General features: G+C 45.1%; 1 protein-coding gene across 5 annotated transcripts in view; it reads right to left on the bottom strand.

The window, feature by feature from the left end:
- Positions 1-22,198, bottom strand: part of wasf1 (WASP family member 1) — a 35,624-nt gene extending 13,426 nt beyond the window's left edge. The window contains exons 1-4 of one of the 5 annotated variants that reach the window (XM_061753773.1): positions 21,879-22,198; positions 7,426-7,572; positions 7,196-7,330; positions 292-445 (exon numbers count right to left, since the gene is read on the bottom strand). In XM_061753773.1, the coding sequence (XP_061609757.1) occupies positions 292-445; positions 7,196-7,330; positions 7,426-7,558 (422 nt within the window). In that variant the 5' untranslated portion in view covers positions 7,559-7,572; positions 21,879-22,198. Of the gene's footprint in view, positions 1-291; positions 446-7,195; positions 7,331-7,425; positions 7,573-9,414; positions 9,501-12,573; positions 16,053-19,022; positions 19,226-21,878 lie in introns of those variants that run through there. The other 4 variants (XM_061753772.1, XM_061753774.1, XM_061753775.1 and 1 more) reach the window with 4 other exon arrangements.
- Positions 22,199-22,646: the final 448 nt, after the last annotated feature.

The following is a 22,646-nucleotide window of genomic DNA, read 5'->3' as shown; positions in this document are numbered from 1 at the left end:
CCCGTACGCTGACAGAAGAAGAGGATGTCAGCCAGTCAGACACCCACACCTGCACCTCACTTGGTCTCAGGACCTAAGGGTTTACGCTCCCACGTGACCAATTGTACTACCACAGCCAGCATTCTTTTCTCTGTAGACCTGCAGCAACATAAGTGGATTGCCTTCAGCCTGGCTTAGTTAGGGTCAAAAGTTCTTGTACGTCGCTCAAGGAGGGAGCAGAATACAGATGTTATGTTTTATTAATTTGTCCTCACACTACCGGAATAAAAGCAGAAAAGCACAGATTCAGACCTGTAGGGCGTGAGGATGTTGAGAGGCGGCGGCTGCTCGCAGTCCTGGTAGGTCTCCTGCATCGGGATAGGCAGCGAGTCTCGGTCGAACAGCTGCTGGTCCTGGATGGTGGAACTCCTGAAAGCCTTCCTCATGGTGATGTCCTGCAGTGACACTACAGGGGGACATTGAATGCTATCATTAGCTATCTGTCCACCTAGAAACACTGACAACAGGGGTCATTTTGGGGCTTGTGCATGGCGCAGTGGCGTCAGAGTGGCTGGAAGCAGCACGTGCAAGGGTGTGTGTACTGGAATATACCCTTTGTTTGACTGTGTGCGTCAATGACAACGTGCCTTATTAGCATTAGCCCTTAAGTGTTGCACCAGAATGCATTATTACATTGTGCCAAGACATGTTTATTTGTCAAAGGTACGCATATAAGCTACTTCTGCTACAAGATTTGGTTCGCTTTGTCTTTCAGAATAAGAGCATAATACAGGAAGTGATCTGTTCACTGTATAAATGTTGTAAACTTCACAGGGTTCTTCATATCATTTGGAAGTGTACTCATATGATTATTATTATTTATCCTTTTATAGGTCCAAGTGCCCTTCAGGTGCACTTCGACACCCAGTCAATCAGGGTCAATTGGTTGTTTTCAGCAATTGTTTGATAAGAAAAGGCATAACAGTAGAGGCAAAAAAAAAAGAAATCCAGAATTGGATAGTACGCGGGCAAAGAGAGTGTTTTCATTAATCATTATGCAGGGATCTGTTAACTGTATAAATGTTGCTAATGTAAAAGGGTTCTTGATATCATTTGTAAGTGTACTCGTGATTATTGTTGTTGTTTCTTTTATTATTATGAACATTTGGGTTCACTTACCAATCTGTATTTGGTTATTCTTTCTCACGCCCCAAGTTTTATTATGCTTGACCTAGAACCTGAGAAAACATTACAATCATCATGCTCCCTTTGGGATCATCAACTCAGGACTTGGCAGCTTCGTTTAGTGGGACGAGGCTGCAGGCTGCGCCACTGATTTGTTTTTGGGTTGCCGTGTGAAAATGGCAATTCTTGGGCAGCAATCCGGAGGCCTGAATTATTCAAGTGACAAACGGATACACGTTACTGCTAACTCGGGGAAGCCGGAAAAAGGCAATGTGGCGTACTGACCCCCAAAAAATTAAACAAGTCGAAGTTCTCTGACAGCAGTCAATCCTAAATTATACACCAAATAGAGTCCCAAGCTACAACTGATCTAAGTACATCAAAAGGTGATGAGTTCCGCAGACTCTTGGTTGCCCTCCAGCATAGTGGGGTAGTGGGGGGGGGGGAGTGTGCTGAGACAGACTACAAAACGGTCACAAAAAGGAGGTAGTGGCTGAAACACTCGGTTGACAAAAGTAAACAACAAAAATAAGACTATGAAAGGGCTTTTCAATGGCAAATTATTTATACTAACGCTGACTCACCGCATGGCTCCAGTTGAATCTCAGTGGCATTTTTACATGGCATTCGTAATTTACTCCATGAACGGTTGTCAACGATCATGACACACTTTCTATTACTGACCACAACACATCCTCAGTTTCTACCATTCATATACGTACTCTGTTTGAGTGGGAGGTGCCTAAACTTGTCCAACTTCCAACATGTTGGAGATTCACTCACTAATCTTGTACTTCTACTCAGAGCTGTGCTGAGCTCAAAGCGATGCAACGCCGCCATCTACAGGGATATTTTAGTCATTACAGTAGTTTACAAACCTGAATTTCGCAGACAAGCTGGGCGAGACCCTCTCCCACACCTACCCGTTGAAAAATGTACTCGATGAATATATTCTTCGGTGGCAGTCAACAGTTGGATTCCAGTTGACGAATAGAAACGTCCACGGCAGTGAATGAGTTCATTTATGTCAACCCAGCTGCGGGTCCAGAGAGGATGAGGTTTGAGACCGGATTCGAACCGAGGACGGCTATTTGTTAGTACCTGATCTAGTGAGTGAGAACCGAGGCAGTGGGGTAGTTAGGTCAGTAGATGGAGCAACTACCCTGTAATTGCGTTGCTATACATATGCTTCCATGTAGGAATTCATGTTGAAATCATGAGGATGTTTAAGTGGGATACATCTCGCTCATTTGTGAACATTTCGAGTTGCGGAATTTCCCTCTGTGGCGCTGCGACTCATTTGCAAGTTGACTGTTTCCATCATTCCAGCACCCGTTCTCTTTTGAATTTAGATGCAGCGACCAACCGAGCCATCATTTAGCATGCCGGTGCATCTCTCGCCAATGCAAATACTGTCCTATATTTCCTTCGCCTACTGCTGCCTTTTGGTTTGGACTTCAAAAAACCCTTTTTCTCCATTTCCAATATCTGCTGGCTGGCTGGCTTGGTGAGAAATCTTTCAAGCTATAATGTTCACACTGGGATTTCATATGTCGTGTTGCCTTAGCACGCACACAAAATGCCCAGGTACTTGTTTGGCGTTTTAATAGGTCTGCCTGCCCGGAAAGCCTTTTGGAGGTGATCATACAGCGAGAAATGAAGGGAATGGAGATAGTTGGATCCATGGGGGACTGACGAGAAGAGCAAAACAAGATGAAAAAGTCAAGTTCGGAAAAGTGGCAACAGATACGCAGTACCCAGAGCAAAGCCGAGGGAGTACACGAAGAAACCTTGGCTCTGAGAGATTTGTGGTGGCTTTGTGGCCTTCTACATTAGCCTGCAGCAATATAACAGGGCCATTAAATAAGGCTGGGGTGTGTGTGTTGGGGGTGATGCAGGCCATTTCTTTGTTGGGCCAAAGTCATAGAGAAAGAGAGCCTGAAGGCACACAAATATCATCAGCAAATATCAGCATGCAAGATGGAGGAAGGGCAGGGATCAATCAGTCAGATGAAAGAGGACAACGACCAAAACGGAGGTGAAGAACAGAGTGAGGGATGACGTACTTTAAAAGGGATAAAGGTATAGTGTGTGCCAGTTTCCATCCGGTTATAAATGCACACATTTGTGTGATTAAAAGCAGGTTTGACCTTAACCGCTAAGCCAGCGACAGCACAGACCGTCTACATCGCGTCCCTCCGACCTTCAGGTGAACATCTCTCATGTCATCCGCCCGCTTCGGTGTCCGTTTACTCGGAAACCATAAAGCACAATTTGCTTCAGAGTCCAAACCATGTTGGCCTGCTTCTGTTTGATCTTTCCAGGTGACTGTGAACATCTGACTTGTGATGATAAGGGCATGAATTCTGCGATCGTGAACCAATGCTGAAGCTGACATTTGTCAACATTGCGTATACTGTTTATACTCCAGACTTTGGTCCAAATATTCTTAATTCGTTCTTTGTTTTTGATGTTTAATCTCCCCGGAAAAACGAGAATGATCAAAAATGCTTTTGTCCAGTAAATGGCATACGTGGTCCGACCATGCTGTTCTGGAGTGGGTAGCGCTCCAGATCAGGTTACGACGGTGCCACATTGTATGTACTGTACATACGTATACTGAGTGACTTCACAACCAATTATGATATAATGCTTTTATGCTGCCAAAACGGTTGAATCCAACCGTTTACTGCCACTGACAGATTTATACGTCCATTGTGTTTTTCACCTTGTAGGCGTGAAAGAGGAACTTTTACAGCTTGTCTATAAAATTCAGGTTTGTAAACCACTGTAATAACTAACAGATGTCTGTAGATGGCAACCTTGCATCACTTTGGATTTGCGATAAGCACAGCTTTTGAGTAGAAGATAAAAATTAGGTGGTGTCAAGTCGATTTATGAGAGTTGGAAATGCCTACACGTTGGAAGTCGGACAGGTTTAGTCACCTCACACTCAAACAGAGTATGCATGATAGAAACAGTAGGTGTTGCCCTAGGTAATAGAAAGTCGACTGTCACGTAAAAAAAGCCACTGCCGTTTAACTCGAGCCAAGTGTGTCTCTTGGACATCTTTAAATAAATGATTATTTTGCCATCAAAATCCCTTTCTCGTTCTTCTTTTTGTTGTTCTAGAGTTTGAGGTGTCACAAAACCAAAAAGGTATTAGCTTCAAAGTCACTGTCCTGTCCTTATATTGTCACAGAACACGATATTCTGTGGGTCTTGAAAGAGGGAAAACAGATGTGTGATCACCCATTGCACAGTTATTATTATTATGACCATCATTTGAATAAACTCAACGGCGTGTTGAGAAGCAGATGCCACAGCCTGCTGATAGGCACTTTTTTGGGTGGTGGTGTTGTATTCATTCCAAAATCTGTCACAATGACAAATGATGTTCCATGGATCTGCATTACAGTCAACTGTAAACGGAGCCAATTCCATCTGTAACATTATTTGCGGCATCAACATGAATAAAGTCTTCTCAGGCTGCCAATTCAGCTCATTTATAGACTGACGCTTCCTTTATTTATTCAAGCCCAGGACCATGCATGAGTCTCAAAAGAGAGGGAAAATGCTTTGTAGCTATTTATATTTGAGCAAGAATTGATTGGTTTAATTGTTGTATTCCAATGGGCCAGTTTGGGTACTTCAAGTTCTTTTTTTCAGTCTGCTGCATCCAACCCAACCCCCACCGTCCTGCCTTCCCCATACAGTCCTGATTTATTCTCATCCGTTGCACTCTTCCTGCACACCGCAGTCACCATCACAAAGTCATTTGTGAGCGCTAAAAGCCTCCACTTACACCGCGTACGATTGCATGTTTAAAGACATGCCGAGGAAACGACTCTTTTGAGTGACGTGTTTCTCTCAGAAAACCGACGCAAAGGACCGTGCTCGCACGAGCCTCTTTTCGCCTGCATCCGAACCGTAATTAAGACATTTATCTGCCTGTGCCTTTTACACTTCTGTCCCGTTTTTACAACCGTACATCCAAAGGCACACTTGAACTTACTAAAACAAACCTTTTAAACACACTGCAAACATATCTGAACACCCAAAATATGGCAAGCATAAAATGTATAGTATTGAGAATATTGCACATATTGTAGTGTCTGTATACATGCATGCACCTTTAAAAGGCCATTCTGTGTGTGAGTGTCTGGGCGTGAGCTGTAGCAGACAGCAGCTTTTGTGTGAATATTTTACTGTTCTCCAAGCGTTGAACAAACGGAAGAAAAGCGCATTGGCGACTGTGGCCGAGATGCGACATTGAATCCACAAAACTCTAAATTTAGACTTGCCTGTATACTGTAAAAAACAATCGCTAAAAATCTGTGATACAGCAGCGGCGCAAACCCTGTATACTCCGTTTTGTCCCGTACCTGAGGTGGTTTAATTTACCTTCATATACGGTACGTACTGTGGTGGTGGTGGTGTGCGGCTCACAAGTGTAGAAGGAACAGAAAAGTGTATGTGCAGCGCGGGGCACTACAGCAGGAAAAAAAGCAGTCAAGTGTGAAAGAATTGTCCCGCAGAGTTATCTGGGCCAGGTCGGAACGGCTTCCTCAGCAGGTTTACGATAGCCGAGACTTGTTCCACACACCAACCTTGTTCGCTAAAGTAAGACGAGAGATAACTCCTCCCTTCTTTGCTTCTTTTTCCCCACCGCCTGTAAAAGTCACCTTTTTGCACCTTTTTTCCCCGGCGTCGCTTTTCTAAATACATGGACGGCAGAGGACGGTGTGGACCCAAGAATTTTCCGCCTTTGGAGGCGGGGACGGGACGGGTACGGGACGGGAAGGAAGGCTGGAAAGGTGGGACAGCGGTGTGAACTTTGACCCTTGCACTGCCGGGTCGTCGGATGCGGCGGTTTTGCAAGGTTTCTGAGTAAAAGACACTTAAATCAAGTGTGACTAAATGGAGGGACTTTAATAACTTGATATGTTTAAGCATGTTTGAATAAATGTGCCGCTTGGCACACCAACGTGCCGTGAGAGAGCATAAAGTGTGCCGCGGGAAATGATCCAATTTCACCTAATTTGTCCCCAAATGATTTGTCATTCATTACAAATATATCTTTGTCATCTATCGATGCCACTGATGTATAGTGACAGGCGGAACAATGAAATGCCCTTCCATTAGCTGTGCATCCTCCTGTTGCCACTCATACAACAGAATAAGAATTGGCTTCCTTCAAGTATTCACCAGTCCCAAATTTCACACAGAGTAAAATTTGTAATATAATTGAGACGAGATCATCATTATTTTAGTGTTCAAACGTTTTGTTTTTTTTGGATGTTTTTGTCTGATTGTGTGCTGTGAGATGTAAAATGAGGGCCTCAGCTCAATAAAGGTCGGGGAACATTGCTATAAAGCGTGCAGGAGGGGTGATATTATTTGAAAAACCTTTTTATGAGCTCTCTCTATATTACAACTTTTGACCTATTGCAGGTGTCTCTGGAAGATATTCCCCACGATAATTTACACTCTAGGCATTAAATCGTAATTTGTTGGAGTTTACTACAGTAGTTATTTTGTATTTTTTTTACTCTACGACATTTAAGAACGTTCATCAGGGGGAAAAAAACACCTGGAAAGGTCCTGTGAGCCCAGAGCAAATTAACTCACTTTACATTTTTCCCTATGGGAGAAATTATTTTTGTAATGAGAACAAATTGGACGTCACAAGCGGCGTCACGGAACGGATCACGTTCCACTTTGGAGGTTTTCCCCGCCGCACTCGGCTCCGTGTCAGCGAGAAAAAAGCAGTTAAGAGTCGCACACAGCTGCTTCATGGGAACTCAATACGCGGCCCCGTGGATGGATATTAGCGTGCTGTGATTCTCTCCTTTTGTGTTTCCACCTCTTCTAGGTGCCCTCATCCAGCATCCGCCCAACCCCCCCTGATAACCTCCTCAGCCTGACCGGAGAGCCACTTTCGCATTGTCACACGATGACCGCAAGCACAACTGCACCCGTCTTATTGTGGCAGTTAGAGATACTAAGAGAGGTAGACGACAGTGCTCACATTCTTCCTCTTTGGGGTCCAGCTGCGTGACGCTGACGGAGAGGCGGTCCACGCGCTCCTGCAGGGAGTTGACCCGGAAGGAGAAGGAGTGGGCCTCGTCGAACAGCTCCCCGAACAGGTCTTCGGCATATTTGCCTACAACACAACACCAAGAAAGAAAACAAAAAGAGCATCGTGTCATTGATTGTATACTAATCTAACCACACGTGTGTGATTTTTGGCGCACTGACTGAGGCTGCTGAGCTGTCGGATGACACTGGCCAAGGAGATGTTGGTCACACATTCCAGCTCGTTCTTGATGTTCCTGGGCAGCGCCGTGTGGCACAGGTGCCGGGGCTCGATGGTGCGCTTCACCAGCGGCATCCTTCCGCCGTCACCTGGCAGGGGAGAGTGAGGAAACGTGGTAATTGAGCGTAGCCGCAACAATGCACGCGCAGAATTGACCGTTTAGGATGTTGGAGTCGTAGATGTGATTCATCTTGAATGAGGACATCAATGCCCATAAGAGGCAAAACAAAAGAAGAATGTGCTCCTTTGAAAGCTTGTTAAGCAAGTTGGACTGAAGTTTACAATGGACATGACAGAAAACCCTAACAAACAGCTAAAACCCCTTCCCACCTTTGAAATAACAAGATGTCCTCACTGCTCTTTAAAGATGTTTTTTATTCCCATCTTCAACATCTCCATTACCTACCATCTGAGACGTCTCGCTTTCCGACGGCTTTTTCCTTTCAAAATAATGTGTGTGCATTTACTGAAGTTGCTAAAAGGAGATTTGCATGCACAACCGCACTGCATTCATCCACTGAAGACGTCCGCAACATGCTGTGACATGGTGACAGGACTTTTCCCAGGAGCGTATAGTGCTGTCATTTTCTCGTGGCTTTCCCAAGAGAAAGCGGCTCTTGCACACACATGCGCCTCAGTTCTGACAAATAGTGGAACCATTTTTAAATAAAGTCGAGGAAGACTGGACAAAGACTTATAAAAAGCGATGGTTGATCAGCGTGTTATCCAAGTAGATCATGTGGCACAAAGCCTTTCTCCATGGGACAAATTTGCAGTCTTTTATCAAGGCAAATTTCCACAGATAACAAATTGATTGTATGATGCTACTTTAGCAAGGTCCAATTTAAAAATATCCACCTCTAAAATGAACAAAATCTAAGAGCACGAGCCACCGTCGTGTTAAGTGTTCCCACCTAAGGATGGGAATTGATGAGAATTTAGCGATTCCGATTCCATTATCGATACTGCTTATTGAGACGATTCTCTTTATCAATTCCCATTGGTGAGGGAATAAAATATAAATGATATCGTTGCTATCGTTATCATTACATATACTACTATTGAATTGTAACTTACAACAAATCAGAAGTCGATTCTAATTTACTTTTTGTATATTTTCTATTCATTTCTCAATTGTTATACGTATGAAAATGTAAGCGTAAATAGAGGCCTGAATGAGGGCCCATTGGAGACTTTTAACTGAAACAACCGATTCTTCTTGATTGACGCGATTGCCTTCTGTGACTGTTAAAATATGTTCAACGTAAACAGATAGCGGAATGTCTGTAAGAGCACTTTGCTATCTGGAATTATTGATCTTCTCATCAGGTCATTAGAAGCCACTCAGATAATAAAAGTATGCCAACGTGTCCTTGAGCAAGTTGCTCCTGATCCTTCGTCGTCAGCAGGTGAACAAGGAAACAATGTTAAAACGCTTCAAGTACCTTGACGGTAGAAAAGCGCTACATATGCGCAAGCCCCTTTCCCGTTTAGCTGCGAGGCAGACACGCTAACCACTCAACCAACTCAATCGTGCCGCCTTGTGTGTGACAGTTAATGTTTCCAAAAAAAATTGGAAATATGTGCCTGGAGTGTTTATGTGCGTCGTCAGGGAACGTATCGTCTTTGATAGTTTGGTGCCAATCAAGACGAGCAATCGCTGTCTTATTCACAATGGCCGGTCAGGCTGAAAGTACACAAAGGCATTGCTGATCATTCGAGCAAGCAGCCCCCGCAACAAAGGATTTCGGATCTCGGCCACAATGGTTTCTCCATGACGACGGGTTCAGGCAAATGAGACCGACAGTAACGACGTCTCGATTGCGCCGCGAGTCATCGAAACGGTGCAGCTGACAGGTCTTTGTGTGCGACGACTGTGGTTTCTTTTTATGTCGGCCGTACTTCTGACTCATGCCAATTCAAATCCTTACCATTCACACAATGGGATCGTCTGTTGTCTTTTTGCCAACTCCCCGAGGTGGCAAAGGCACCCAAAACTCTGTATTGAAGTACGGATACTGTGTTTAAAAAAAAAAAAAAAAGAAAAAGACGCTTTTACATAAGCAACGTACATAACTTTTGCTGTCATTTATTGGGTAGTATAAACGATACCCGTTTTGGGTATTATTGTTTATCAACAATGATATCTCAAATCATTGTTTGCCATTCAAATGAATAGAAATGCCATCAATCCGTTCCAGCGCCCCAACTAAAACATCAATAACATTTTTAGTAATGTTTTTAATAAGACAAATAGCACTATGCCGTATTATACTCAATAAAAAAATGGTGATAGCATAATTTAATACAATGTAAAGAGTTAAACAGTTTGTGCATCATGGGCATTCGCTCAGTCTGTTGTCCACGTTTTACCCAAATGTGGGCAGTATAATACGTAACGACATACTATACGTAGGTTTGATGATGCAACACAACAGAAGACCGATGCAGCTAAGCTGAGATAATATTACTTGTTTTTTTGCAGAGGGTAAAGAATATCTGCCGGTGTTGCGACTGCTTGTGTTCAAATCGAAGTTTTACAATTACAGCGACGTTGATGCTACTTCCGTTAGCCCGTCTACGGTGTTTTACATTGTGTGTTAGCATTAAGCTAGCGTACTTTCGTGAGACAAAGTTAATGTGATTTGGTTGAATACACAACATCTATTTCTATTTGTTTATGTTTATTTTCAAAGTTAACTTCAAGTGGGAGTGAACAGCTTGAAGCAAGCACTTGGCCTCTTTTAAAAACATAAAAAATGGACGCCACATATCTCAAAAACTCGGGTCACTCATAAGTCGAAGTAGTACCTCTGTATCTTGCTTCTCTGAATCCGTTGCGTCTTATTTGCTGCTGTACCTGCTTTTTTCCCACCTTACAAGGTTTATATCAGTCAATCGAGATCTCAAGCGTGGTGGACGTTACCTCTTTCTATTTCTGTCTTTTTTTACATTGTGTCGTCAGCCGGGCAGGTTGAAGACAGTAACGAGTCTATTTTGACAAAGTACGGAGTAGAAATGTTTTCACATTTTGGAGTAAAAGTAAAAGAGTTGTCAGAAGAAAAAACAACAAAAAAAAAAAGGTACAGATACCTGAAAAATCTATTTAAGTACAGTAACAAAGTATTTGTAATGCGTGACTCATCACCATGGTAACAGATCCAGCGGACATGGCCGCCTTATCCCGAGAGAGGGAAAAAGCTGAGACGGAGGAACATCTGACATTCCTCGAAGGACGAAGGGATGGCGGAGGGGGGGCTACCTCTGAAGCGGGTCATTGCGTTGGGGACCACGTGTCAATGGAGTGGCTTTAACGAATCCTAATGGAGCGTTTCCTCACTCCATCCACCCGCGGACCTCTCAGTATGGAGCAGGTCAAGTGGCCTTTATTTGGACAACACCCTTTGTACACACGCACGCACGCACGCAGGAAGATCACGCTCTTTCCTGTCCCGTTTATTTATCCGGTTATGGACAGGGACCCGGAACGCCTCTCTCGAACCCCACTCGGCCATGGTTGCAGAACATCATGTCAAGTGTCTTTCAGACCAATTCAAACGCTCTGCTCGCCTAGCACCCTTTCAGCATTGCGATGACACCCCGTATTTAGGCCATCACAGGTGAAGTGCGATGGCATGAAAACAAAGTCATCGTGCTGGAAGCCTAAAAATACGCAGGCCCAAGCAAACGAGCGCTGACTGGAGCAGTACTGACGAAATTTAACATTTTTGCCTCACTGGTTATGGGGGGAGTTCTTTTTTAAATGCCCGCTCCAACTTCCTGTTTCTTTTCGGGCATGGGTTGTTTTTTGTGGGTCTACTTATGATAGACATGCCTACCAAATGTCATTTTGTTTCGCGAAATTGGCTTTGGCGGGTGGATTTGCGACCAAACGAAATGGCCACAATGACCCCAAGATGGCTGCTTCAAACCAAAATAGCAGACTTCTTGTGTCTTTTCAGTCGTGGGGTTTTTGAGACTTTTTTGTGGGTTTAGCCATGGTAGACATGGTACCTTGGGGGACGGAGCCTTCGCCACTGCTGCCCTTCTGACTCACCACAACTAAAATGCCAGACGTCCTGTTTTTTTCAAGCACGGCTTCTTGAGAAATGTTGGCGAGACATGCCCACCGAATTTCATGTTGTTAAGTGACGCTTAACAACACTTTATTTTCTTTTTTTTTTTTTTTTTTTTTTTTTTTTTTCAAATCATGAGTTCTTTGGAATTTTTGGGTGACTTTTCATGTGGTTGACGTGCCTCCCGAATTTCATGCTGCTAAATTCAACTGGCTTTGAGTGGCCGAATTTGGGAGGAAAACAAATCTAATCACAAAGGTCGAGTGTCTGTGATAATGTCCATTGGAAGCAGCATCAATGATGAACTTTGTACTGCGAGTGAGCAGACACACAAAGGTCCTCTGAGTATTTTCTTACAAATTGATTTGAGCTCAGTAGACATTCATTAAGATCACTTTATCTCTGACACAACTAAATATTCATGGCTGTCTAACCTCAATGAGCCGAGTGTCTGATGAACAAACAGAATCAAAGAAGTTGATCTGCTGAGCGCAGAGAAAAGCCGTCGTAATGAATAATGAACGCCTCGCTTTCAATAATAGATGCCTGTACGCTCGCACAGGGCCACACTCCGCTTGCTTGGCCTGTGCGGGAAATTTCATTACCGCAATTCCCTCGGCGTACGCGCAGATGCGAAGGAGAGCCGTCAGCTCGGGCGGACGCAATTACCGTCAGACACAATAAAAGGGCAGAAGCAAAACAGCGAGAGGCGACTGGATTCAAACATTCGGCATGGACTCTGTTATTCGAGTGAAAACACTTGGATGGACATTGAAAGGAAAATCACAATTAATCTGGCAGAACCTGTAAACAGCTGTGCAAAGAAGATCGCAAGACCGCCTAGTGGTGGAGTAGTCACTTCTCAAACGGTCGTGCGGCGTGCGTGAGCGGGCGACCGTTACGAGCAAGTAGTTTTATATATATATATATATATATATATATATATATATATATATATACACACACACACACACACACAGTAATACTTAACTATATTTATAATTTCATACGTACCTGAGGCTAAAAAGCGAAACGTGGAGAGTCTCTGTCACCAAAGTGCACAAGCACAGTCAATGAGTGGTCCTATCACTGCCAACAGCCTCTCGAATATCCGCTCTCTCGCCTTTATTCTCGGCCATTTCCTCTCTTTGTGTCATTATAATGTAGCTGCAGCGGCCAGGATAATCCGCTCCTTTATTGACAATCACGCCATGTTGTTTGTGGTTCAATAAAACCAAAATACAGTACATTATGTGGAGCCTGTTTCAGGTTTGTAGTTGCGTCACTTTGGATTTGAGCTCAGCACAGCTTTTGAGGAGAAGATAAAGATCAGTGGTTGAATCTCAGCTTGTCAGGTCGATGATTAGGGAGAAAAACGCCAACGCGTTGGAAGTCGGACAGGTCTAGGCACCTGCCACTCGATATCTGTATGCATTTGCATGGTAGAAAGAGTATTTGTCGCGGTACGCGGCAGAAAGTGTTTGTCGTGATCGTGACGGATTGTCACAGAACGCAATGTCCTTTGGGTCTCGGAAGATGCACACAATTCCTGATTCATCTCGGGCCGGTCAGTCAGGACTTCGGCCGGTGTTTCGGGTCGCTCCCCCGAGTCTTTGTCGCTTCCCTGAGCGAGTGTGTGCGCTTATCTGAATCATTGTGTGCTTGTCGGTCACGCTTTCATTTCGTCGACGGCAGGCAAACTCCAAGCGCGGGCGGACGGACGTTTCCCCTCCGGGGAGCTCGGGTGTATTTCGCTAGTCGAGGCTGATTAAGGAGTTATCGCTCGAATAGATTGCACCATAATAATAATAATCGGCATGCTCATAATCCACATCCTCTTCCTCCTCCTCCTCCTCCTCCTCCTCGTTTCCCACGCAGCAGAGCCCTTCAGCCTCTCGCTGTTGTTTGTGTCCAAGCTGGGATGTTGGGATCTTTCCAATAGCTTAGTTTAGCGCCATCGCGTTGTGTTTACGTTCACAAGGAGCACGGAGCCTTCTGGAAAAGACCGAGTCGTCGGACAAGCAGGGCAGCGGTTGTGGACAACTGAGAATAAAACTGAAATGGGACGCAACCGTTAACAAACGCACACGGACTATACAACTATGATTGATTGTTAGTTACTAAATGCGGCCCTATGGTGGGCGCAAGCCAGTGCTTGATTACCTGATTGTTGGTTACTACCAGGCTACTTCCTGGTTCATGGAAAATCGACTTTTATCCAGATTCTCACCAAAGTTGCCGACTTTTCCGACCCCTCTGGTGACTACTTCTCAAAAAAAGCGACTAATAACAATGCCCACAGTGGTCCTCATGTTAGCGGCAGTCTCTTTGGCGGCATGGTGGAGGGAAGCGGGATATTTGCCCTGAAAAATATTGGGCAGTCTCGACTAGAAGTTGCTCAAATGCGATGATTCAGTCAGATAGCCAACAATTCAAATTTTTAAAAAAGAGGTGACGTTTACTGTCAAACTGAACATCAAACAAACACACGTGTATTTAACAACCAAATAAGTTCACAAGCTTAATGCTAACATCGCTTAATGCTAACATCGCATCTCCAGTTGGAACCGGTAGTTTGCATCCACAATATAAAAAGAGACATACGCTTTTGTTTCTCACTGTCCGACATGAAATTAGACTCAACTTTTCCTGTTTTAAATTTCTCTTTGCTAAATGTCGGAATAAAGACGGAAGGATATTTTTCTATTTAATGATGCTCTTTTATTAAATTAAAAACCAATGACATCATTTTTTGTTGTTTTTTTTTCGACGTGCTGCGAACCGCGAGGGTGACCGCGCTTGCATTATCCAGTGCTTAACCGCTTTATGGCATCGCGGGCTGAACACAGGAAGTCGTCGTCGTCAAGACTCCGGCAATCGCGTCGGCCACGGAGGCTTACCTCCGCCGAGGCGGCTCCCGCCTGGAGCCGCACGCTTTCATTTCGTCGACTGCAGGCAAACTCCAGCGCGGGCGGACGGACGTTTCCCCTCCGGGTAGCTCGGGTGTATTTCGCTAGTCGAGGCTGATTAAGAAGTTATCGCTCGAATAGAAGTGCTCTTCGAGTTGCACTGTTGGTGAGGAGTGAAGGTTATTTATGCATGTTTTTATTTTTTATTTTTTTCCGCCCCTCAGTGGACTGTTGTGATTGTCAGAGGTGAAAAAAACAAAAAAAGCATCTTGACTTCGTACAATTGGACGTGACTTCAACTCAGCCATTAAGGGATGCGTGTTTTTTTTACGCAGCCTGCATCATGAACCTCTCAGGCCAGGCTTGTCCAAAACTACGGCCTGGGAGCCATTTACGGCCCGGCGTTCGTATTTTAGCGGCCCGCGGCATCTAGCGAAAGTACCAATTGAGATGTCGTTCGCCTGCATTGTACTTTCCACTTTACTTTCCACAATGGGCGGCAAGGCAGGAGAAATGTGTTCCGATTCCTCACCTCACTCGCTAAGACGCGCTTTCCTTTTCTGCTACATGACAAGGTCAGCTTAGTCCAAATTGCTCTTGTTTTGCTTCTGAACGGTCCTAGCCTTATTGGCACCCCCGATGGAAATGCTGCCCTGTCAGCTGTCAGCCACAGCTCTCACTCCGAAACTCACGCGGCACCCGGCCAGGCCGCATCTTAAAGACATCCGTGTACGCCGACACTATAATATGCGCAGTATTTTATATACATTTTAGTCTTGCAATTTTCTTTATGTTCAAATACAATGTCTTTTTGGGAGTGCGCTTTCTTTAGTTTAAGGGTGTTTTAGTGTGTTTAAATGCGTCGAAACAGCAGGGGTCGAACTAAAAATACGCATTTAATTGTTTTGATACTTTTTATACATGTATTGCAGATATTTATCTTTCCTTCGTGAGCAATGAGGATTTCTTGTGTTCCAAAAATACACTTCCTAACAGACATCTCCTCCCATCTGCAGTTGAGTAAATGTCCAAGGCCACTATATTCTAGACTACAGTTCATTTCCTTTTCTCCCTACATTTGCTGCTAATAACAACTAGACACGCACAATAGAGATATAGTAACAAGCAAAACATCCCATAATCCAAGCACCGATGCACACTGTCAACTACGTTTTCCCCACAATCCGCAGCACTGTTTGGCGTTTCAATGTTCTTGGCTCCGAGCACGCAGTGTTGCTGGCGGGCACGCCGTGCGGCGTCCTCAAAAGAACGTGGCATTAGTGGCAAGTGGCCATGTCCAAAAGAATGACATGTTCGCCGTAACCGCTAGCTTGCCTCGCCGAATGGCTTCCCTGTGACCTTAGAGGCAGTGAATCACAGTGGCGCATCTTCGCATCGTCTTCCAGTCCGCCGCGGTGGCCCGAGAAGCACGCGCACATACGCAGACACGCGTGCAGAAGAGACGAGAGCTTCGGAAAGTCAAAGTGCAAGACGCATCGATGTGAGTGCAGGCATACGTTTCAGAGCGGCACTTCGCGAGTCCTGCATAACAGCAGCTTCGTGCGCACGGACACACACCAAGCTGTGGGCATGCGTCTATAAATAAAATCCGTTACGTAAGGGCCACTTGTGTCCTAGCCCGTTTTCCCTCTTTTCTTCCACATTCCGTTTGCTTAGTGCATTGTTTTACTTTTGTAGTACGTTGTTATATTTCGTGTTCAATGGCGTGCCATTCAACTTCGCCACCAGGCTCCGCCCACATGGAAGGACGAAAACTCAAATTCCTCACATAGCCTCGTCTATTTAGTACGCATGCTTCAAATTTGGTAACAATTGGACTAAATCTCGAGGGCAAGTTCGTCTTTGAGTGACCCCTGGAAATGACCCTAAAATGGCCGCTTCAAAACAAGATGGCAGACTTCCTGTGCATTTTCGTGCATGATTTCTTGAGACGGTTTTTTTGCGGGTCTCCTCATGATTGACACGCCTACCGAAATTCATGTTGCTCAATGAAACTAGCTTGAAGGGCTGAATTTTCAACCAAACAGAAAAGGCCAAAATGACACTAACATGGCCGCGTCAAACCAAAATGGCTGACTTCCTGTGTGGTTTTCAGGCGGGGCTTCTTGAAACTTTTTTGTGCGTCCAGTTATTAGAGAAATGCCTAGCAAATTTCACGTTGCTCAGTGAAACTGGCTTCAAAAGTGGATCCAAGGTTTTGTTCCCAGCCTTGATTTGACTCATGCCTCGTCATTTGTCCCGGTGCAATGACGGCGCTTCGGCTCCGAGCTCACACATTGAATTGATGCCGCAACGTGACGGTCGAAGGAAAGGTTGTCCGGCTGATGACTTCACTCAGCACTGCAAACAAAAGCCAATCTTGGAGTATCATCGCACGGCAGGCCTCGCAGGGGTTCGCGTCCATCCATAGCTGTATCCTTGCTGTTATTATCATAGGCGCATCTTAATTGAAAGCAACACTTGTTAAGCACCCTGCTGCAAACTGATGGAGAAATGTACCAGGGAGGCTCAATCTTATTTCATGCAGAAATGCTGCGTCAGGGCCATAACTGAAGAAGTCGAGAATTTATCTGGACAGTAATCCCTCACTAGACCGCCGTTCATTTATTGCGGAGGCAGTGCATCGCAGATTATTATTATTATTATTTTTTTTTTTTTTTAATAAAAGGGCAGTCTAGCGCTTACTCGCCTGCACATCTCTGATACACTCAGCTTTATAGGCCTCCAGATTTCAATGTGACGGGTCAATTCACAAATACACGCTTTAGCCCAACGAATAGCTGTGGCACACACTCATAACAATATCGACGGGAACAAATGCAAGTAAAGAGCAATGTTTAGCTTGATTTTCTACATCTACAGTACTGTAGTTTAAAACATCACCACAATGAGTTCTGAGTACACATAATGTGTTTTACTGACTACGCTTCCCAGACCGTGAGTGTGAGGAGTAGTGCAAATGGTTAACACAGGAAATCGCCTGTGCTTGTGTTGTGTGTGTAGAGGCTGACCTCAAATGTACAAATAAAATACCCGCACCTCTCTCTGAAGTGCCGATTCAAAAATTTGCATTGGAATGCATCTATTAAACATATAATCGGTCGCTACTTTGCAGATTTCATTTTCTCGAACGTAACCCCCGCGATAAACGAGGATTCACTGTATTGGCCGTGAGGCATGATTTTGGATGCACTTTTACACACCAACGCAGCAATAGATAATTAGATGCGTGACTAACCTGACAAATAAATGCCACCGATCCTGTTTTAGCAAGTTTATGGGATCTCTGTGTGAAAGGTTAGTCATTTTGCGTATTCAAAATAGTCAAACACAGCCCAAGGGCAGCTGGTGTCATGTTTTTAAGGTTGTTGACTTAAAACAATGGTCACGAGAGAATATCTACTACATCAATTTTGTCTTGCCAATATAAATATAAGCCTTTCCTAAACTCATCTGTTAGTCCTTAACACAATAGCTGTTCTGGAAAATCCTGTATCCAGTTCCAAACAAAGCTGCAGCGGAGCGAGAAAGGTATCAAATACAATGCAAATACAATCCGCACACGAAGAACCGGAGGAGTGGCCTCGATGGGTTTTCATTGTGCACTTCATTCTGGCTTTCATCCTGAGAGAATAATCCAGGTCACTCACCGGATACGATGTGGCTTCGTTTTCATAAAACCGTAGGCCCGTGCAGCAAACTGCCCGGCTGTAAACACTAGAATGTTTGACACCGGACACGTTTGCGTTGCATCCAGTGTCAGTATAATTGTAATAAATGTATCGCTATTTACTACCATAATGTGGGGAAAGACTTTTTGGAAAGAGCTTCAAGAAGTGTTTGGCCGCCCGTAACGACGTTTGGGGGCCAATAGACCCAAAACGATGCAGCAAGACAAGAAAAACAGAGAAAATGAGAGAAAATATTAATGTGGCCCCATTTCCTCATAATGGTTCAACGGGAAACCCGACAGGTTCAGCTGGGAAATGGTACGGACAACTGCAGTTGGCTGGCAACCGGTCCAGGGTGCACTCTGCCTCTTGCTCAGCCATTGGCAAGAGATTCCAGCCTCATCGTGACCTTAATGAGCAAAAGCGTTATGGAAAATGGATTTTTCACTCTTCACTCTTTTGTACTCACTGATACCGATACCAATAGTACTTTTGATACATCAAATTTCAGTCGGATAGCGATGCCTGGTGTCAGTACCGGCAAGTGGCTGGCGGCCAGTCCAAGGTTTCGCCTGCCTTTGGCCCAAAATCAGCCAGGATAGGCTCCAGCTCACCCCTGACCCTAACAACGACAAGCGCCATAGAAAACAGATGGATGTGTTGGCACTTGTTAATAAAGTTATTTTTTTTACAAGAAAGGAACCAACTTGTAAGACGCCATTAATCACATTTTTAACGTGATGGGAGAATTTTCTGAACTGTTGTTTCAATGCTACTCCTTTCTTTAGACAGCAAACTTGTTCCAAAAAGTCTGTTGTTGGGCAAACAAATGGCTCCAAAAAATAAAATAAAAAATGTTTACTTGGTTTTGGTGTCAGCAGCCACGAAACGCGCAACAGGGAAGCACGGGGGCAGTGAGCTGCGAAGGACGAGTAGCGGAGAAACACGAGGCCGACCCGTCCGAATCGGGCCTGGTGTCCGACTGTCGGGCCAGCGGAGAGCGGGCACAGAAGCCGCATTATTGAGGAGCCGTGGGCCGCCGGGGCCAAGAGCAGGAACAATGGTTCCTGTGTGAGTGTGCGGCAGCCCCTGGTGCATCCCGACAGCTGAGAGATAGGAGGTGGGCCTGTCCCAATGGCACGGAAAGGGGCGGGTCCCATTGCAAGCTCGCCTCTTTTGTCTCGTCAAGCCACCTTTTGCTCGCCGCCTTCTCATGCCAGCGCATTATTTTGCTTACATACACGCCTCTCTCTCCACGTCCAGCGAGGAATGAGAAAAACAGATATTCGGGTTGGGGGGGGGGGGGGGGGGGGGGCTCTAAAAGAGGCTGGCAGAGGATCACAGCTATGTCAACAAAGATGAGAGGTCCAAAGGCCTCAGCGGGCGGCATGCCAAGGCTTTTCTCTCACACAAAAAAAAAAAAGCTGCATGAGAACGGCAAACTCAGCGTAAACCTTCCTCACGTTGTCACACATACTCTGGTCCGACACCGGGTTCACATCAAGCAACATTTGGATGGAAACAAACAAAAAGAAAAGATGTAAAGGACAAGTCAACATTCAGCCAAATACAGTTGTTGTAATGAGAGGCCCCCGCGCTTGTTTCTCTTCAATAAGACCCATCTTGGGGTAATGGGCGGCGACGACAGCCAAAGTGCGTCGCTTATGTGCAGTCGACTACATTTTGTATTGGTCAAGATGAGAAGATGAGATGTTGGAAATGGGAGCAAGGTGGTCAGTTCTGAAGGGCCCTTTTCCTCATTTGCGATCCTGTCGCCACATGTTTAAGCAGCGCGTGCTTGGAGCCACCTGTAGCAATAAACCCAAGTTTTAAGTGTTTTAAATTTCACACGCCACAGATAAGCGTGCCAAACATATGTGATGTATTTAGAAACAAATCTGCGGGAAGTTTTAGGCAATTTGCCCTCTCTGAAGACGTTTGTTTTTTCCGTGAGCGAGACGAGCAGTGCGACGTTTACAAAGGCACAAGGGGATGCACCCGATTTTCAAAATAAAACTTGTTCCGTCTCTCTGTGCGGCCCGATACCAAATGGCGCTGTCGTGAAAACCAATCCTATAGCCGAGTCACGTGACGGCTGTAGATGCCACAGTCCGCGGGTGATAACGGGAACAGCTGAAAAGGGGCCCGGCCTCTGCTTTGCACATAGCTGCTTTCCTGAAGCGCATAGAACAGTGTGATCACATTAAATGTAAGACCTACTGCACGTTAAGTCTTCACTAGCCCCTTTCACGCAGAGAAAAGGTGACAGCTCGAAGCACTGTGATGCAATCACGCAAGAGCAGATGTCAAATTTAGCAAGACCCCGTGGTGGGCGGTCAGAACCACTGAGCGATATTTAACCTCAATTCTAAAAATTGTTCCATCAAATTGTCTTCATTCGTTCCCTTCATTTTGTAGCGTTCCTCTTGGCTGCGCTGCTTCCTGTACGTGTCAGCGGCCGTTAAGATTTGTTTTGTCCAATCAGATTGCAGCCTGTATGTGTTGCCATGTGAATGTAATCTGCCCATGCAGGGCCTTCACAATCAGCAGCGCTGGCTGATGCCATTTAAATTGTAGTAGCAATGACATTGTTTCCTTAGCCAATCAAATGTCAAATTCATCCTCACAGGGCCAGAGCTCTGGTACTCGATGACATCAGTATTTGTCCGTTCTCCGATTGGTTGGCGAGAACAAAACTCGTTCCAGGTGAGCTGGAGCCTATCCCAGCTAACTTTGGGGCGATACTGCGGACTGGTCGCCAGCCAACACTCGCAAGCACACGGCCGGACAATTTACAGTCTTCAATGAACCCAACATGCGTGTTTTCGGAATGTGGGAGGAAGGAAGCCGGATTACCCGCAGAAAACCCACGCATGCATGTGGACATGACGCAAACGCCACTCAGGGAGGCCGCAGCCGAGATTCGTACTCGGAACCTCAGAATTGTGAGGCAGACAGACAGTTTTGCAACTTTTATGGCGGTGCACTTCATTGTACGAGCCCGGCCACGAGCCACTACGCTTCCGAAATGTGCCTCATGTACTTTTTGGCCCCCGTGAATGTAATCCCCTCACCATCTTTGAGCAGATGTCCACACTGAATGACACCGTCCACAGCGCCCACTGTTGCGCTCCCACTTGCTAGTACCAAAAAAAAAAAAAAAAAAAAAAAAAAAGGTTTCCAATTTCACCAAGCATGATCTTTTTTTTTTTTTTTTTTTCCTTTTTTCCACTGTGCTGGAAGAAGCCTCCCCCATCCCCCATTACACGGCGACTGCAGGCTGGCTGATAGAGACCCCTTCCATCCTCTCCAGTGGGCAAATGAAATCACGTCGCCTTGAAGCCGGGGGGCCTTTGCTTAAGCAGGGAGCCCCCAATCCTGTCAGGCACGTGTCATATTATGTCGGCTTTGTGCTCCTAACAGTCAATATTTGTTCTCGCACTAATGTGATGTTGCACAGGGCCAACATATCAAGAGGCTGCTGCCCAGATGTGGGACACGCTGCAGTGCAATTAGTTGACATCGGCACCAAATCTAACTTGCAATCATTGTTTGTGTGTGTTTTGAAAAGACTTTAAACCGGATAAATGCACCTACGTGGGAGAGGGAGTACTAAAGTTACGACGTCTGCTTTAAGCTGCAAGCTGGAGAAACATCTTTAAATGTGACACGCGAGTGTAAAGACACCAGACGTGTTGCATGCAGCTTGGACACATACCTGCTCAGTTCGATTAAATCCCTCCTTTTCCTTTTATTTTTTTTAAATTAAAAAAAAAAAAAAATTATTTCCGATCCATCCTCATTTGGTTGTCGAGCATGCCGCCGTGTGCAAGCATTTAAATCCCCGGTTTGTGTCCATGACGGTGCTTCGTATCAAATGTGCTCCACCGTGCAAGAAGAGGCGGAGGCGGAGGAGGAGGAGCAGGAGCAGGCCACTTTTCTTCCAAAGTGGATTCGTGCGGTGTCGAGATGAGCGAAAAAGGCCCCGAGCCGTGTTCCGAAAGCTATCATCAACATGTGTGAGATCTGATTGTTCAATGCAAGTGGTCAACATGCGCTTGACGGCGGTCCACGTTGGGCAACAGCGTGTAAAAAAACATTAGCTCGCCGGTGAAAGTCCCCATAAAAAGTGGCGACAATGGTACGGGCCACTCTATTGTTAGGGCGCCAAAGCGTCCTGTGCAACCGCTCCTGTGTGGGAGTGGAGAAACCTGCGCAAATTATAAACACGTCAATCACTGTGTTGAAATATGTAACACGTGGATATATTTTTAATATACTTGACTCCTTTTAATTAGTTGTTACATACAATAGGCTAAAATGCGTATCGTAGTTTATTTTGTTTGGTATTTATAGCCCATTTAATATAGTATAACTTAAAAACTAAATATATTTGTATTTAAAAAAAATGAAATGATCGTTTTTTTTCATTTGTCATATACAGTTGTACAAAAAACTCTTGCCGGCCTTATAGCCTCATATATTT

This window comes from Phyllopteryx taeniolatus, chromosome 18 (assembly GCF_024500385.1).
Source record: "Phyllopteryx taeniolatus isolate TA_2022b chromosome 18, UOR_Ptae_1.2, whole genome shotgun sequence".
Lineage (NCBI taxonomy): Eukaryota > Metazoa > Chordata > Actinopteri > Syngnathiformes > Syngnathidae > Phyllopteryx > Phyllopteryx taeniolatus.
Note: the sequence above shows the minus strand (reverse complement) of the source record. Positions and strands in the feature narration are given on the sequence as shown.